Here is a 17271-nt window from a genome sequence, read left to right on the forward strand (position 1 = left end):
ATAAATTTTAAGACTTTATTCATGCATGCATGTGCAAAAACGCAAATCGATAGCAGGTATGTAGGGATATGCCAACATTTCTCTGCAAAATCTGGAGCATTGTGACAAGCGTTTTCTGCTAGGCCGCAGTAAATTGGTGATCATTTACACCGCTGTGTCATCCTGATCAAAGGGTCCCTCATTTAATTTAGCTGTTCTCATTTGAGGTGGAAGTGGAAGTACAACAATTGAACTGGCCTCTTGAGAAAACGTATCTGGAATTCATGCTACTTGCTTGAAAGTAGATTTAGTTTAGTTTGGAAATACTGCACGGGAACAATCCCTTTGGCTCAGCAAGTCCACGCCGACCAGCGATCCCCTGCACGCTAGCATTATCCTACACACTAGGGACAACTTACAATTTTAGCGAAGCCAAATAACCTGCAAACTTATACGTCTTTGGAACGTGGAAGGTAACCGGAGCACCCAGAGAAAACCCACGCAGGTCACGAGGAGAACCTACAAACTCCATACAGAGTTTGGTGCGCAGCGGTAGAGTTGATGCCTTACAGCGAATGCAGCGCCGGAGACCCAGGTTTGATCCTGACTACGGGCGCTGTACTGTACGGAGTTTGTATGTTCTCCCCGTGACCTGCGTGGGTTTTCTCCGAGATCTTCGGGTTCCTCCCACACTCCAAAGATGTACAGGTTTGTAGGTTAATTGGCTGGGCAAATGTTTAAAAAAAATTGTCCCTAGTGGGTATAGGATAGTGTTTATGTGCGGGGATCGCTGGACGGCGCGGACCCGGTGGGCCGAAGGGCCTGTTTCTGCGCTGTATCTCTAAAAAAAATCTAAAAAAGACAGCACCCGTAGTCAGGATTGAACCCGGGCACTGAATCTCTGGCACTGTTAAGGTAGCAACTCTACCGCTATGCCACCGTGCCCCCCTTGTGTATGTAATGCCAATATGTGCTGAAATGTTGAAGAAATACAGCTGCTTCAGTTTGTAAGATGTCAAGCACTGATTTCTTCAATTCAAAAGTTTTCACTATTTATTATACAATAACCATATATGTTGAACTACACTCAATGAAACGTGGCCACCTTTGTGCGTTCTCCCCGTGACCTGCGTGGGTTTTCTCCGAGACCTTCAGTTTCCCCCACACTTCAAAGACGTACAGGTTTGTAGGTTAATTGGCTTGATAAAAATTGTAAATTGTCCCTAGTGTGTGTAGAATAGTGTTAGTGCGGGGATAGTGTTAGTGCGTAGAATAGTGCGGGGATCGCTGCTCGGTGTGGACTCGGTGGGCCGAAGGTCCTATTTCCGCGCTGTATCTCTTAAAAAAAAACCCCACCTTGTTCTGCATTGTAAATTAAGACTTGTATAATTGATGTAGCAATATCTTTTTTAACGCACCTTTTGGTACTTCTTGCTCTCATTGATAAAGTTGCCCTGAGGAGGAGGAAGAACGATTGAGTGAATATGAAGAGGACAGACGTATTGCTGAGGCCAGAGCAGCCAAGACCAGGAAATTCCAAGGTATTTGCATCGTGGCTGTGCTGTTCCCTGTTCCATTTTCTTCAGTAAACAAATTAAGTGCAGTTTCAGGAACACACTTACGATTTTCCACAACAGGAATCAATTCCTCCAGAAGCACGTAAAACAGATTTATCTGGATTAATTGAGAGTAGATATCTTCGGTCTGATAAATGCTAGACTTAAACACAAAGTACTAAAATTAGCACTGTTAAAACTGTCAATGCAGGAAAAGAAAACACACACTCTAAATGTGCAGGACATCATCTTAATTCATTTGATGAGTGAAACGTTCTCATAATAAAAGATGGTTTATCACGGTGCAGAAAAAATATTTTTTTTTTTCCTACCCTTTTTAATCAAATTGCATGATTCGTTTTAGTTCTCTGATTTGTGGCAAATTTAACCTCATGATTTCAGACGGTTTGGGAATCGTGGCCATTATGTATGGGTTCCCTTTTAATGTGTTTAGTTTAGTTTAGAGATGCAGGGTGGAAACAGGCCCTTCGGCCCACCGAGTCCATGCCGACCAGCGATCACTCGTACACTAGTTCTATCATAGAGCTTGTCATAATAAGGAATACTTTTTCTGGAAGAAATACTAAAATGCAGCTTCCACAAAGTTGTGCCTTCCCCATGATCTGAGCTTCTGAAATGTAGCCAGTGGTTATTTTTTTATGTGACAGCACATGAAGGACCAGCACCACCAAAAACTTTAAAATTAGTTTTTATGACAATAGACAATAGGAGCAGGAGGAGGCCATTCGGCCCTTCGAGCCAGCACCGCCATTCAATGTGATCATGGCTGATCATTCTCAATCAGTACCACGTTCCTGCCTTCTCCCCATACCCCCTGACTCCGCTATCCTTAAGAGCTCTATCTAGCTCTCTCTTGAATGCATTCAGAGAATTGGCCTCCAGAGATTTCCACAGATTCACAACTCTCTGACTGAAAAAGTTTTTCCTCATCTCAGTCCTAAATGGCCTACCCCTTATTCTTAAACTGTGGCCCCTTGTTCTGGACTCCCCAACATTGGGAACATGTTTCCTGCCTCTAACGTGTCCAACCCCTTAATAATCTTATACGTTTCGATAAGATCTCCTCTCATCCTTCTAAATTCCAGTGTATACAAGCCTAGTCACTCCAGTCTTTCAACATATGATAGTCCCGCCATTCCGGGAATTAACCTAGTAAACCTACCCTCAATAGCAAGAATCTTCCTCAAATTTGGAGACCAAAACTGCACACAGTACTCCAGGTGCGGTCTCACTAGGGCCCTGTACAACTGCAGAAGGACCTCTTTGCTCCTATACTCAACTCCTCTTGTTATGAAGGCCAACATTCCATTGGCTTTCTTCACTGCCTGCGGTACCTGCATGCTTCATTTCAGTGACTGATGCACTAGGACACCCAGATCTCGTTGTACGTCCCCTTTTCCTAACTTGACACCATTCAGATAATACTCTGCCTTCCTATTCTTACCACCAAAGTGGATAACCTCACACTTATCCACATTAAACTGCATCTGCCATGCATTCGCCCACTCACACACCCTGTCCAAGTCACCCTGCAACCTCATAGCATCTTCATCACAGTTCACACTACCACCCAGCTTTGAAACATCTGCAACTTTTCCAAATTTTAATTCATTTGCTCTTCAATTTTAAATTATCTATTATATTACGAAAACATTCCTACAGTTAAAAAAATAAAATCTCAACAGAATAGGGGTATACTTTGATGGGAAAATAGTGTTGATAAATGTAGCTTAATTTCTAATTAAAATGTGTTATGATTCTAATTAAAATTAAAATCTAATTAAAATAGACATCTTTTGTCTACACCAATGGCCTCCCGGTTGTCAAACACTTTAATTCCCCTTCCCATTCCAACATTGACCTTTCTGTCTTGGGCCTCCTCCATTGTCGGAGTGAGGCCAAAAGCAAATTGGAGGAACAGCATCTCGTATTTCGCTTGGGCAGCTTACAACCCAGCGGTATGAATGAATATTGATTTAGCACGCAACAAAAGCTTTTCACTGTACCTCGGTGCAGTTTATTTATTACAATAATAAAATAACCTAAATTCCGGGCTGATCAGGGATCAAAATATGAGTAACCAGGGTATTTGTGATGGTAAGACAAAGTCCAGGGAAAAAAAACAGGCAAGGATTTGAAAGAAAAAGGGAGAGTTTCTTGACCAGTGTAGGTCAGGGAGCACAAAAGTGATCGGGATTTGATAGGGGTCTGAAGAAGGGTCTCGACCCAAAATGCCACTCATTCCTTCTCCCCAGAGATGCTGCCTGTCCCGCTGAGTTACTCCATCATGTTGTGTCTATCTTCTGTTCTATTTCGCCAGGATCAGAGATGAGATTGGAAAGTGGTCCAGAGACACGGGGTCAGCCGTGATTTTATTGAATGGTGGTGCTGGCTCAAGGGACTGAAAGGCCTCCTCCGTTTTATAATTCTTATGACTTTGTTTGCATTTCTTTAGATAATGACGCCCCACATGTCCACATTGCAACATACTAGGATTGAAACGTTGAATAATTTAGTCCTGACTATCTTGTGAAGAATGCAAATTATGCAGACGGTGATTTAAATCCCCCTGTGGTTCTGGATTGGTGCCAGCCCTGCAAAGCTGAGTCACACCAACCCAGCTAAAAAAATGGTCTTAAACTGGATTTTTAATGTAGGAAAAACATTGCGTCATTGACTCTGGAACATAGAAGATCGGAAAATGCAGTACAAATACAGGCCATTTGGCTCACAATGTCTGTCTGCATGTGTCTGCCTGTCCCGCTGAGTTACTCCAGCTTTTTATAGACAATAAACAATAGGTGCAGGAGAAGGCCATTCGGCCCTTCGAGCCAGCACCACCATTCAATGTGATCATGGCTGATCATTCTCAATCAGTATCCCGTTCCTGCCTTCTCCCCATACCCCCTGACTCCACTATCCTTAAGAGCTCTATCGAGCTCTCTCTTGAATGCATTCAGAGAATTGGCCTCCACTGCCTTCTGAGGCAGAGAATTCCACAGATTTACAACTCCCTGAGTGAAGAGGTTTTTCCTCATCTTCGTTCTAAATGGCCTACCCCTTATTCTTAAACTGTGTCCCCTGGTTCTGGACTCCCCCAACATTGGGAACATGTTTCCTGCCTCTAACGTGTCCAACCCCTTAATAATCTTGTATGTTTCGATAAGATCCCCTCTCATCCTTCTAAATTCCAGTGTATGCAAGCCTAGTCGCTCCAGTCTTTCAACATACGACAGTCCCGCCATTCCGGGAATTAACCTAGTGTAGCATTTTGTGTCTTTCTTCGGGATTTGATTGTAATTAGGAGTCAGACAAAAGTATGTGAATTGTCTCAAATTTATAGAGATTGGAACTTGGAGTTCTGTCCAAGTGTGTGTTGATATGGCCAAGGGTGGAGCTCAAAAGATATACGTTACAACTTTCAGCAACAGTTAAGAATAGGAAACGAATGCAGAAGGGGAATGTTACGGAGGTGGGGATATTGATATGTCATTGAAGCTTATCTCAGGGTCAGAAATGGCATTACGTTTATAAACAATCTGGTTGCTTTCAGATAATTGCCATGGAGAGAGAACAGACTTTGTGACAGGAACTGAAACAGTTTTTTTTGTATTGGCCCCTTATGTACAGAGGAGATTTCTACGCATTGACCGAGTGATGTAAGTGGTGCACTGATTTAAAAGCAACAGAACATCAAAGGCGGTGGTGATGAGGCAGAGCCAGGTGTTGAAAGACACATTTGGAAGTTGATACTGTTTTTGTATGCTATTGCTAGGATTTGCACTTAGTTGAGAAATATAAACAGGCCGGGGATATATCCTTGAGAGTCACAAAGTGAGTGGTGTAGGTGTGAGAAAAGAGGCAACTGTAGCTAGTTCTTAGTCTATGACAGCGTTGATTAAAAGGCAGGCTGGTTTATTCCCAGTCAGCTGGACAATGGCTGAAGAATGTGGAAGAGAGTGATGAGATTAGCCGTGTCACAAGCTTCACATGACCTGATGGAGGTGAGGAATGGAAAATCACCTTTGTCACAATTGCAGAGGAACATCATTAGTGTGTTGACAGATAATGCGAGTAAATCATTTTGGTACTGGACTGGGTAGAAATCATATCACAGGGTTTAAAGCCGAATTTGGTTTAAAAAAAATTGCATAAGTTTGGGAGGCCCCATCATTTTCAGGAACATTGGCGAGGTTTGGCACACAATGTCTGTCTGCATGTGTCTGCCTGTCCCGCTGAGTTACTCCAGCATTTTATAGACAATAGACAATAGGTGCAGGAGTAGGCCATTCGGCCCTTTGAGCCAGCACCGCCATTCAATGTGGTCATGGCTGATCATTCTCAATCAGTACCCCGTTCCTGCCTTCTCTCAGGGATACCCCCTGACTCCGCTATCAAGAGCTCTATCTAGCTCTCTCTTGAATGCATTCAGATAATTGGCCTCCACTGCCTTCTGAGGCAGAGAATTCCACAGATTTACAACTCTCTGAGTGAAAAAGTTTTTCCTCATCTCCGTTCTAATTGGCCTACCCCTTATTCTTAAACTGTGGCCCCTGGTTCTGGACTCCCCCAACATTGGGAACATGTTTCCTGCCTCTAATGTGTCCAACCCCTTAATAATCTTATATGTTTCGATAAGATCCCCTCTCATCCTTCTAAATTCTTTTATTTGCCGTCGATCAAGTGGATGTGGAGAGGATGTTTCCACTAGTTGGAGAATTTCGGACTAGAGGTCATAGCCTCAGAATTAAAGGACGTTCCTTTAGGAAGGAGATGAGGAGGAATTTCTTTAGTCTAGGATGGTGAATCTGTGGAATTGATTGCAACAGAAGGCTGTGGAGGCCAAGTCAATGGATATTTTTAAGGCGGAGATAGATTCTTGATTAGTACGGGTGTCAGGGGTTCCTGGGGGAAGGCAGGAGAATGGGGTTAAGAGGGAACGACAGATCAGCCATTATTGAATGGCGGAGTAGATCTGATAACCATATAACCATATAACCATATAACAATTACAGCACGGAAACAGGCCCGTTCGGCCCTACCAGTCCACGCCGACCACTTTCACTGATGAACTGAATGGCCGAATTCTGCTCCTATCACTTAAGAACATGAACATTGTTTATTGTCAGTAGATGTACCCACACCCTGTGCTCCTCTGAGCTCTGGCCTTTTGTACGATCTGCAGTATTGCAATGCATTGCTTCCCATCAACACTCACAGTAGCTTGGCCACTCTTCAGTTCCACAACCACAGAGTCATAGACTGATACAGTGTGGAAACAGACCCTTCGGCACAACTTGCCCACACCGGCCAACATGTCCCAGCTACACTAGTCCCACTTGCCTACGCTTGGTCCATATCCTTCCAAACCTGTCGTATCCATGTACCTGTCTAACTGTTTCCTAAACGTTGGAATAGTCCTCAACTACCTCCTCTGGCAGCTTGTTCCATACACCCACCACCCTTTGTGTGAAAAAGTTACCCCTCAGATTTCTATTAAATCTTTTCTCCTTCACCTTGAACCTATGGCCTCTGGTCCTTGATTCCCCTACTCTGGGCAAGAGATTCAAAGGTCTTTTATTGTCACATGTACCAATTGAGGTACAGCCATACGGGGAAAAAAAAGCAACAAGACACACAAATACATCAAAGTTAACGTAAACATCCACCACAGCGGATTCCCCACATTCCTCACTGTGATGGAAGGCAAAAAAAGTCCATTCTTCCTCTTTATTCTCCCGCGGTTGGGGCAGTCGAACCATCCGTCGGAGCTATCAAAGCTCCCGCGGATGGCGGTCAAAGCTCCCACGTCGGGGCGATCGAAACTCCCGCATCGGGGCGGTCGACACTCTCGCGGCTTGGAGTTCCCAATGTCGGTCTATGACCAGAGACCGCGAGCTCCGTGTAGTTAAGTCCGCAAGCACCCACGGTTGGAGCTCCGAGGTCGATCCCTGGCAAAGGGATCACGGACTCCGCGATGTTAAAGTCCCGTAAGCTCCCCGCGGTGGAGCTCTCGAAATCGGCCTCCAGCAAAGGCCACCAACTCCTCGATGTTCGCCCGCAATGCGGACGGAGATAAGATACAGAAAAAAATCGCATCTCTGTCGAGATAAGCGATTAGAAAAAGGATTCCCCCAACCCACCCCCCCCCCCCCCCCACTTGCACATAAAACAATAGACGCAGGAGTAGGCCATTCGGCCCTTCGAGCCAGCACCACCATTCAATGTGATCATCGCTGATCATTCTCAATCAGTACCCCGTTAAAGCTAAAGAACACTAAAAACGTACTTTAACACATACTATTTAAACACAAAGAAGGAAAGGACAGACAGACTGTTGGCGAGGCAGCCATTGCTGGCTCCACCCGCAGATTCTGTGCATCTACCTTATCTATTCCTCTCATGATTTTATACACCTCTATATGATTACCCCTCATCTTCCTGCATTCCAAGGTATAGAGACCCAGCATATTCAACGTTTCCCTCTAGCTCACACCCTCTCACCCTGGAAACATCCTCGTAAATCTTCTCAGAACCCTTTCAAGCTTGACGATATCTTTCCTATAACATGGTGCCCAGAACTGAACACAATATTCTAAATGTGGTCTCGCCAACATCTTGTACAACTGCAACATAACTTCTCAACCTCTATACTCAATACTCTGACTGATGAAAACCAATGTGCCAAAAGCCTTTTGACCACCTTATCTACCTGCGACTCGACCTTCAAGGTACCATGCACCTGCACTCCTAGATCCTTCTGCTTTAAAACACTCCCCAGAGGCCTACCATTCACTGCTAGATAGAGTTCTTAAGGATAGCGGAGTCAGGGGGTATGGGGAGAAGGCAGGAACGGGGTACTGATTGAGAATGATCAGCCATGATGACCTTGAATGGTGGTGCTGGCTCGAAGGGCCGAATGGTCTACTCCTGCACCTATTGTCTATTGTCACGTCTTCAAAAAACCCAATTAGATTTGTGAGACACGACCTCCCACGTACAAAACCATGCTGACTATCCCTAATCAGCCCTTGCCCATTCAAATGACTGTATCACCTATCCCTCAGAATACTCTCTAGTAACTTTCCAACTACAGATGTTAAGCTCACTGGCCTATAGTTCCCAGCATTTTTCCTGCAGCCCTTCTTGAAAAGAGGTACAACATTTGCTACCCTCCAGTCTTCCGGCACCTCTCCTGTATTTAAGGACGACTCGTAAATTTCAACCAGGTCTCCCGCAATTTCCTCTCTAGTTTCCCACAATGTCCTTGGATATATCTGATCAGGCCCTGGAGATTTGTCGACCTTTATACACGATAGTACCTTCAGTACTTCTTCGACGGTAACACTGACTGCTCTCAAGCCACTTCCATTGACTGCCCCAAGTTCCTCCGTCCTACTGTCTTTCTCCTCGGTAAATAGAGAGGAGAAATACTCATTGGGGACCTTGCCCATATCCCGTGGCTCCACACAGGGGTGACTGCTTTAGAAACATATAAACATAGAAAATAGGTGCAGGAGGAGGCCATTCGGCCCTTCGAGCCAACACCACCATTTATCGTGATCATGGCTGATCGTCCACAATCAATAACCTGTGCCTGCCTTCTCCCCATATCCCTTGATTCCACTAGCCCCTAGAGCTCTACCTAACTCTCTCTTAAATCCATCCAGTGATTTGACTTCCACTGCCGCTCTGTGGCAGAGAATTCCACAAATTTACAACTCTCTGGGTGAAAAAGTTTCTTCTCACCTCAGTTTTAAATGGCCTCCACCTTTATTCTAATGATTCTTTGATTCCTGAGAGGTCCCACTTTCTCTCTAGTTACCCATTTCCCCCTTATGTATTTATAAAATCTTTTGGGATTGTCCTTAATGCTACCTCAGCCAGAACTATCTCCTGGCCCCTTTTTGCCCTTCTGATTTCCTTTTTCAGTTTACTCCTTAGTTCCCAAAACTCCTCCAGGGATGCCCTCGATTCCAGCTGCCTATACCTGTCCCATGCATCCTTCTTGTGTTTGACCAATGCCTCAATTTCCTTCGTCAACCAAGCTTCCTTATGTTTGCCTGCTTTGCCCTTCACTCTGACTGGGACGTACACATCCTGAGCAATACTAATGCAAACGACAATGGTTGATGAAGTCCATCACAGCTGTGAAGAGTTAGCTATGCAGTGTGTTTCCTTCCTCACACTCCTACTCCTCAACCCCCACCCCATCAACAGTCTGCAGCAGAAACCTTTAAAGAATTTATTTCAAGGATAAATATTTTGTATTTTGTAAACCTGGACCGAGCAAAATGGTGTATAGACAGGCATTTGTATTTCCCCAGAATGAGCTGAAAAATTAATGAAATGTATAACACACTAATAACAATTGTCATTCCTGGCTTAACAGCTCTGATGTTGTGTTAATAATAGACATATCATTACCGTTTCTGATTTGCATCCATATTTCTCAAGATAAATATGTTGTTAAATCTACTGTTTAGACTTGCACATAATTAGCATAATTTTGCAATATTCTGAAAATTATGTGGGTAATATTCCAGGTTTGTGTAAGCATACTTTCTATACAGAATTGACTAATGTTCTATTTTTCCGCTGTGCTAGGTTGGTTAAAGGGGATAAGTGAACATTTATACAGTTGCAGTGCCGTGCACAGAATGCAGAAGATTATGTTTGCACAGTAGATTGTTTCATGTTAGCATTCCCAACAGCATCTATTTGTGTTTGTGACTGTCGATCTTGCTGTCTAGAGCGTCTGGGTATGCAAGATCAGTTGATTTGCACTTGTTTGGAGGAGAAGCTGCAGATCCACACAGACATGATTGAAAGGCACGGCAGTGAAGAAGTAAATCAAGAGGCCCACCTTTTGATTCGACCAGATACGGTTGAGCTTCCACAGGCTGGATTTTTATTGAACGCTGCACTCAGGGAAGGTAGGAATTTTGTCGTACTTTAGCTTGACTATTTAAGTCCAAAAGGACATCTTATAAAAAATATTCAGATTGATAAAGTTTCTTGTTTTTAAAGGAGTTTAGCTGAAACGCGACACAATCGGATTATTCTTGTGTTTTATTGTCTTCTCATTTCATAGCTGAGGGCCTTCAAACTGCACTGACATCTCAGCCATGCAGCTATGCTGGGCAACCATTGGAAAATTTGGGAGGACCAGTGATGCCAAACAAGCTGGATGTTTCTGGGGACTTCAATCTTTATTCACCGCCATCTGTGTGTAAGTACTCACCACCATCTGGTTACGGGGGATTAATGAACATTTACACAGTTGTCAGATGGATAAACTCTAACCATGTTATTTGCAAAGAATAGTGGAGAGATATCTTAAAGAAATTGTCTGGTTTACAATGGAGATGATTCTCTACTTTTTTCATCTCTCCAGCAGTAAGTTTGATGTGTTAAAGCAATAAGGACATGGTAATGATCATAACATTTAAAGTGAAGGAAATGAAATCCTATTAAATTAAGTTAAAGTTATAAGACACGGTACCATAAAATTGTTGAACAACTTTATAATACCATTTGGTACAGGTCCATCTTTGAGGTGTGATTGTGCTTATTTAGCAACATGTGTTGTTAGTCTTAATCAACTCTGTATCTTCTTCTAACTTTAAATTTCTAACTTCAAATAGCCCTTGCTTTCCCTCTCTCTCCATCCCCTCCCCCTTCCCAGTTCACCCACCAGTCTTACTGTCTCCAACTACATTCTATCTCTGACCGCCCACTCCCCTGACATCAGTCTGAAGAAGAGTCTCGACCCGAAATGTCACCCATTCCTTCTCTCCAGAGATGCTGCCTGTCCCGCTGAGTTAGTCCAGCATTTTGTGTCCACCTTCAATTTAAACCAGCATCTGCAGTTCTTTCTTGCACTATATCTTTTAAGATATTCTAATACAGTTTTACTTATTTTGCCATTTTAATTTCAATCTATCTCTCTATTCCTCATTTCCCTCCCCAATCTATTAAACATATTTCCAAATACAAGTGTAAAGTTATGAATTTAGTTAGGATACGTGCATTAATACTGGCAAAATTATAGTTCTTTGGATTTATTCCTGGGAGAAGAGGATTTTCCTATATCTTATAAATGAGCCACAATGTTTATTAAATGACTTGCTTAGAATACTTTCAGTTGAAAAATAGGCATCATGCTTTCAAGGTTATTTCTTATAATGCATGGGTTCAAAGTAGACCCATAGAGCTAGTTTGTGGTATTATATAATTCCACTCTCATGTAATCAGTCCATGATCATGCAAGTTTTAGAAAAGAAAGTGTATTAAGTTTCAACGTTTCCCTCTGGCGGTCCTCTCAACTTTCACCCACTTTCCCCACCACCATCGTCAAGCGAGAAATACAATTTATTGTGACAAAATATGGCTTTCCCCTGAAAGTCATTTGCCTCTTTGCCTTTGTTCCCTGTTAGAACAGGAACATTGGTTGATCCAATATTTATTTGGCAGTCCTATGGTTTCTGTATGTGCAGGAAGCTACCTTTTATTCGAAAAACTTGTGAATTAAAGGAAGACGTGGATTCTTGAGGGGGTGGTTCACAATAAGTGTTCAGAGGTATGTGATAGTGGCGGGCATGAAAGCATACACTGCTCTAATTCATCTCTTTGTTGTCACAAATTGCCACATTCATTAAGAGATTGTAGAGTCGTTGAGACAAAATCAAGTTCCTGCATTATATGCTGTCTTTAATTTCGAGAAGCGGTCAAGGTGAAGATATAACTTTCTTATAATAGACAATAGGTGCAGGAGTGGGCCATTCGGCCCTTCGAGCCAGCACCGCCATTCAATGTGATCATGGCTGATCATTCTCAATCAGTACCCCGTTCCTGCCTTCTCCCCATACCCCCTGACTCCGCTATCCTTAAGAGCTCTATCGAGCTCTATCTAGCTCTCTCTTGAATGCAATTATAAGTTTGGTTAAGTTTACTTGCTCTTTATACAGTGCAATATTTAATACAAATGGTTCTGGTCCTGGTTGATTACTGCGCAAACACCTCATAAGCGGTTACCTCTGCTCCTATCATTTATATTATGTGGGTAATATTCCAGGTTTATGTAAGCATACTTTCTATACAGAATGTATACATATGAATAAAACATTACTTTTTTTGTATGGCTTATTAGCACCTGACACCAAGAGCCTAGATTTGAATCTACCAGTCACAGATTCTGCAACAAGGCCATCGGAAAATGCCCGGAGCGGCTCTGATGCTCTGTTTTTACAAGGAGACAGCGAACTCGACCCACCTAGGCCGGAAAGCTACATGCAAACGGTAAGTAACAACACAATCCTGACTAAGAATTGATAGCTTTTAGATTGCCAATGCACACGAGACTGGCTGACTGAACAGTGACTGTGGTGTTGAAATGCCCTCTTCCTTTTGGAGGATCTTGTTACGCTTTATTCCATAACACTCTTCAAGACAGCGACATTTGTTATGAATTAAGTTTGGATCAAACCCATAAGCTAGAAGTTTGGTTTTGTGGCTCGATGGGAACTTTCTTGAATTTATTTTTCCCTTGGTTATTCCAGCACAGTAATTCATTGTGACTTACTAAGTCACAATGCAAATTGAGCTTTTTTTATCCTCTTCAAATCCACTTTTTTTTGTGCAGTATGAACTTTACTTTGTTCTCCCCCTCTGTAAGTTGGACATAATATTTTATTCGGTATTTATTTATCAAAACAAACCTTTTAACTTCAATGTGGTTAATAATACTTGCCAAAAAAACTGGAAACATTGGTAAATGGATTCCAATTTGCAGTGACAGTTTGCCCTATAGGTTTCATTATTGATTCTATCATCTGGAATAAAATTTACTCTTAATACCGAAGGTCTGAAGAAGGGTCTCGACCCGAAACGTCACCCATTCTTTCTCTCCATAGATGCTGCCTGTCCCGCTGAGTTACTCCAGCATTTTGGGCCTATCTTACCTTTAATACAGTTGCATTCGATCGTTTGCCATGTCCAGTAAATTATTAACAGTGTAGGAGGAGAATTATGTTTTTCTTTGGATTTTGCCTTGTAGATAGGAGTTATTTTATCTAATTTTACAAAGGCTAAATCAACAGGCAGCACACAACACTGCAGAACGATAACACAGAACACCATTGCAAACATTTCCAAACATTTTGCATTATGAACCGCTGATGTTCCCATTGATATCTTTCCATCGCTTTGTACATTAGTACATATTGCAGGCTATGGTTACTAATTATACTTGGAGTTCTAAATAAAGATGAATACATCAGCAGCAAGAATGGTAAGAACAGCCAACTGCACATAATTAAAACAAGACAAACCAATGTACTGGAACAAGTTATATAGCTCTGCCAAAGACGTCTGATGTCGCAAAGAGTCTCTCTGACACTGTACTCTATGACTTTGTGACTCTGAACCTCGAATGATCAGTGCAAATGTAACAAAGGAAACTATTTATTAGACAGAGTGCATGTGTTATATATTCTATATGCCATGAGATTAACACAGTCACACACGAGGCTGCAGTTACTAGAGAACTGCAGTGCAAAATACAAAATTACCGAGACCAAAATACAACATGCTGATAGAACTCAACGGGTCAGGCAGCATCTGTAATGGGAATGGAGAGATGATATTTTAGGTTGGAACTCTTCATCAATCTGAAGCAAGGATCTGACCCGAAGGGTCTCGACCCGAAATGTCACCCATTCCTTCTCTCCAGAGATGCTGTCTGTCCAGCATTTTGTGTCTACCTTTGACCTGAAACATCGTCTGTTCAGGGTGGCTTTGAAAGGGAGTGGTGACCTTTTGCAGGTCGCACGCTTTGGAGGTTGATAAGGATCACAAGAATACACTCGTAATCATCTAATTGAAACAAATGGTTGGGAGTGAAGGTATTGGAGGAGATCAGAAGCTGCCACATTTCTTGCAATTGGATTGGAGGACAACTATGGAGTTGAGTCTGAAGAAGGGTCTCAACCCGAAATGTCACCTATTCCTTTCTTTCAGGGATGCTACCTGACCAGCTGAGTTACTCCAGCATTTTTGTCTATCTTCGGTGTAAACCAGCATCTGCGGGTTGTTCCTACACACGGACTTGAGATGCTGTAATGGAAAATCGTTTTTTCCTGGAGTAAAGTGTAATAACCAAGGTCAGGAGAACAAGAGCCGAACCTTGCCACTTGGAGAGTGGACGGGGTGCCTTAGAGATCAGGAATTGTTGGGGGTAGTGATCCTATGGTGGTGCAAAGAGAGACCTAGAAGGTCCTGGTACTTTGGCATGAACATCACATAGTCCTGGGAAAGGCCAATGATGGTCTCTTACAAAACATCTTTGTCCAAGTTCCATCCAATGCTCCAAAAAGGTAATAATGTTATCCAGTGCATCCTTGTTGCATTAATCACTAAGGCTATTCACTGCAGGAAAGGCCAGGTCAAATTTGAGGCAAATCTATGTGGATGTGGTTGTCATCGTGTTTTACTCCAGGATTTTCCATTGCATTTCAGTGAAAAATCAGCTGGGTGGGTGATGCTAGAAAAATGTCTGATGCTGGAAAAGGAGCAGAAAGATGTGACTAACTTCTCAGTGTCCATAATTCGAATGCACACTAAACCCAAGGGCCTATTTCTAAGACAAAAAAAAGGGGGGCACGGTGGCGCAGCAGTAGAGTTGCTGCCTTACACTGCTTGCAGTTACCAGAGACCTGGTTCGATCCCGACCACGGATGCTTGTCTGCACAGAGTTTGTACGTTTTCCCCGTGACCTGCGTGGGTTTTCTCTGAGATCTTCGGTTTCCTCCCACACTCCAAAGACGTACAGGTATGTAGGTTAATTGGCTAGGTATCAGTGTAAACTGTCCCTAGTGTGTGTAGGGTAGTGTTAATATGTGTGATCGCTGGTCGGCGCGGTCCCGGTGGGCCGAAGGGCCTGTTTCCAGGCTGTGTCTCTAAACTAAACTAAACTTGTGATATGCCCCATACTTGGGCGTGTACACACCAAGGATCAACACTTTATGAGGAGAGCGAAAGGTTTGGAAATAGTTAGAAAAACTCGTTTTAACAAAGACAGTTGCTTAGAAATTTTAGTTATCTGTTTTGGTCATACTGCGAGAAAATGCAGTTGAGATCGAGGCCCAGGGCATTTTATTTATCATTCATCAGAACATTAAAAGCTCATTTACCATTGTGTTGTCTCACACCTAATTTCTCCTGCCAGCTTTCGCAGGAACTAGGAAATTGATGTTGCCTTATGTATTTGTAAAGGACTTAAACAGCAAACCTTCCTTAAAGTGTGGCATCCCTGACAGCATCTTCTGGATCTCCACATGCAGTAATTGCCATTTTCAGATATCAGAAAAAATTTACAACTTTAGAAATAAAATATTTATATATTCATCTTTGTTAATAATCTTGGCCAGGGGATTTATTAAAATCAAATTGTTTCAACTGATAGAAGTACACCCTGTAGTTGTTAAAATTCTCACTCTGTCATATTTACACCTTGCAACTTGTACTGACTTTTCTTATTTGTACGAGGTGCATTGCAAGTTGAGTTTGATCTTGGAATATAAACTTGGCAGCGTGCTGGTTGTGGTTCTCTGCCAGGGTTTGAAGTTGTGTGGGATTAGAGAGTTGACCTTTGAAATCTCAATCACAGGCATGGCGCAAAATGCTGGTGCAACTCAGCGGGACAGGCAGCATCTCTGGAGAGAAGGAATGGGTGACGTTTTGGGTCGAGACCCTTCTTCAGTCAGAAGGAGAGTCTCGATCAGAAACGTCATCCATCTCTTCTCTCCAGTGATGCTGCCTGTCCTGCCGAGTTACTCCAGCATTTTGTGTTTATCTTTGGTTTAAACCAGCATCTGCAGTTCCTTCCTACTCAATCACAGGCATGCTGTTGTGCAGAATAATGTCCAGCTGTGGTCAATCTCTTCCCCAAGAGAAGAGCCAGTGCTCCCGTTGCTTGATCTTTATATTTGTGACCAAGTTTCAATAAATGCCTGTACTGGGATAGTGGGTTGCCTCCTAGTAAATTGTAAATGAAGAAAGGGAAAGGAAGAACATTTATTGATTTAGTAGCAATTAACTTCTTTAAACTCGTTTGAGAAGCAGGTTTGGAGGGATATGGACCAACCGCTGGCAGGTGGGACTAGTGTAGCTGGGACATGTTGGCCAGTGTGGGCAAGTTGGACCGAAGGGCCTGTTTCATCACTCTATGACTCTATGAATCTAGTACTTTTTACAATCTCAGGACTTCACAAAGAGCGTTGCACCAATGAAGAAGTTTTGAAGTTATAACAAAGAAAAACATCACAACCAATTAATGCAAAACACGACCCCACAATTATCATAAAATAAATACCCAATTTTTCTTTTAGTGCAGCTGGTTAGAAGGTAAAGACAGGCCTCCTAACTTTTCTTCAAAAGAAGTGCCAAGGGTCTCTTTGAGATTAAATTTCTACTTAATGGCTCATCTAAAAGATGGTGCCTCTGGTAGTACAGCAGCATCATAATACACTAATAATGTATGCTGCAGGCTAGAACTTTCATGTGGGTGGAATGTGTTCCAATGTAAGGAAATTGTAGTTACTTTTGTTTTCATTTTGTTTTGTGTAATGATAAGCAGAAACTGAAATGCCAAATGTCTTTCTCTTGGATTTGGCCATATTTGACTTCCTACTTTTCCTATGTCTGACCGACGGGC

At 42.7% G+C, this 17271-nt stretch overlaps 1 protein-coding gene across 1 annotated transcript in view; it reads left to right on the plus strand.

The window, feature by feature from the left end:
* arhgef28a (Rho guanine nucleotide exchange factor (GEF) 28a) overlaps positions 1-17271 on the plus strand; it is a 242372-nt gene that overhangs the window by 165351 nt on the left and 59750 nt on the right. The window contains exons 26-29 of the mRNA XM_078396613.1: positions 1429-1520; positions 10310-10492; positions 10651-10788; positions 12709-12857. Of these exons, the coding sequence (XP_078252739.1) occupies positions 1429-1520; positions 10310-10492; positions 10651-10788; positions 12709-12857 (562 nt within the window). The remainder of the gene's footprint in view (positions 1-1428; positions 1521-10309; positions 10493-10650; positions 10789-12708; positions 12858-17271) is intronic.

The sequence above is a fragment of the Rhinoraja longicauda genome, chromosome 3 (genome assembly GCF_053455715.1).
Source record: "Rhinoraja longicauda isolate Sanriku21f chromosome 3, sRhiLon1.1, whole genome shotgun sequence".
Lineage (NCBI taxonomy): Eukaryota > Metazoa > Chordata > Chondrichthyes > Rajiformes > Arhynchobatidae > Rhinoraja > Rhinoraja longicauda.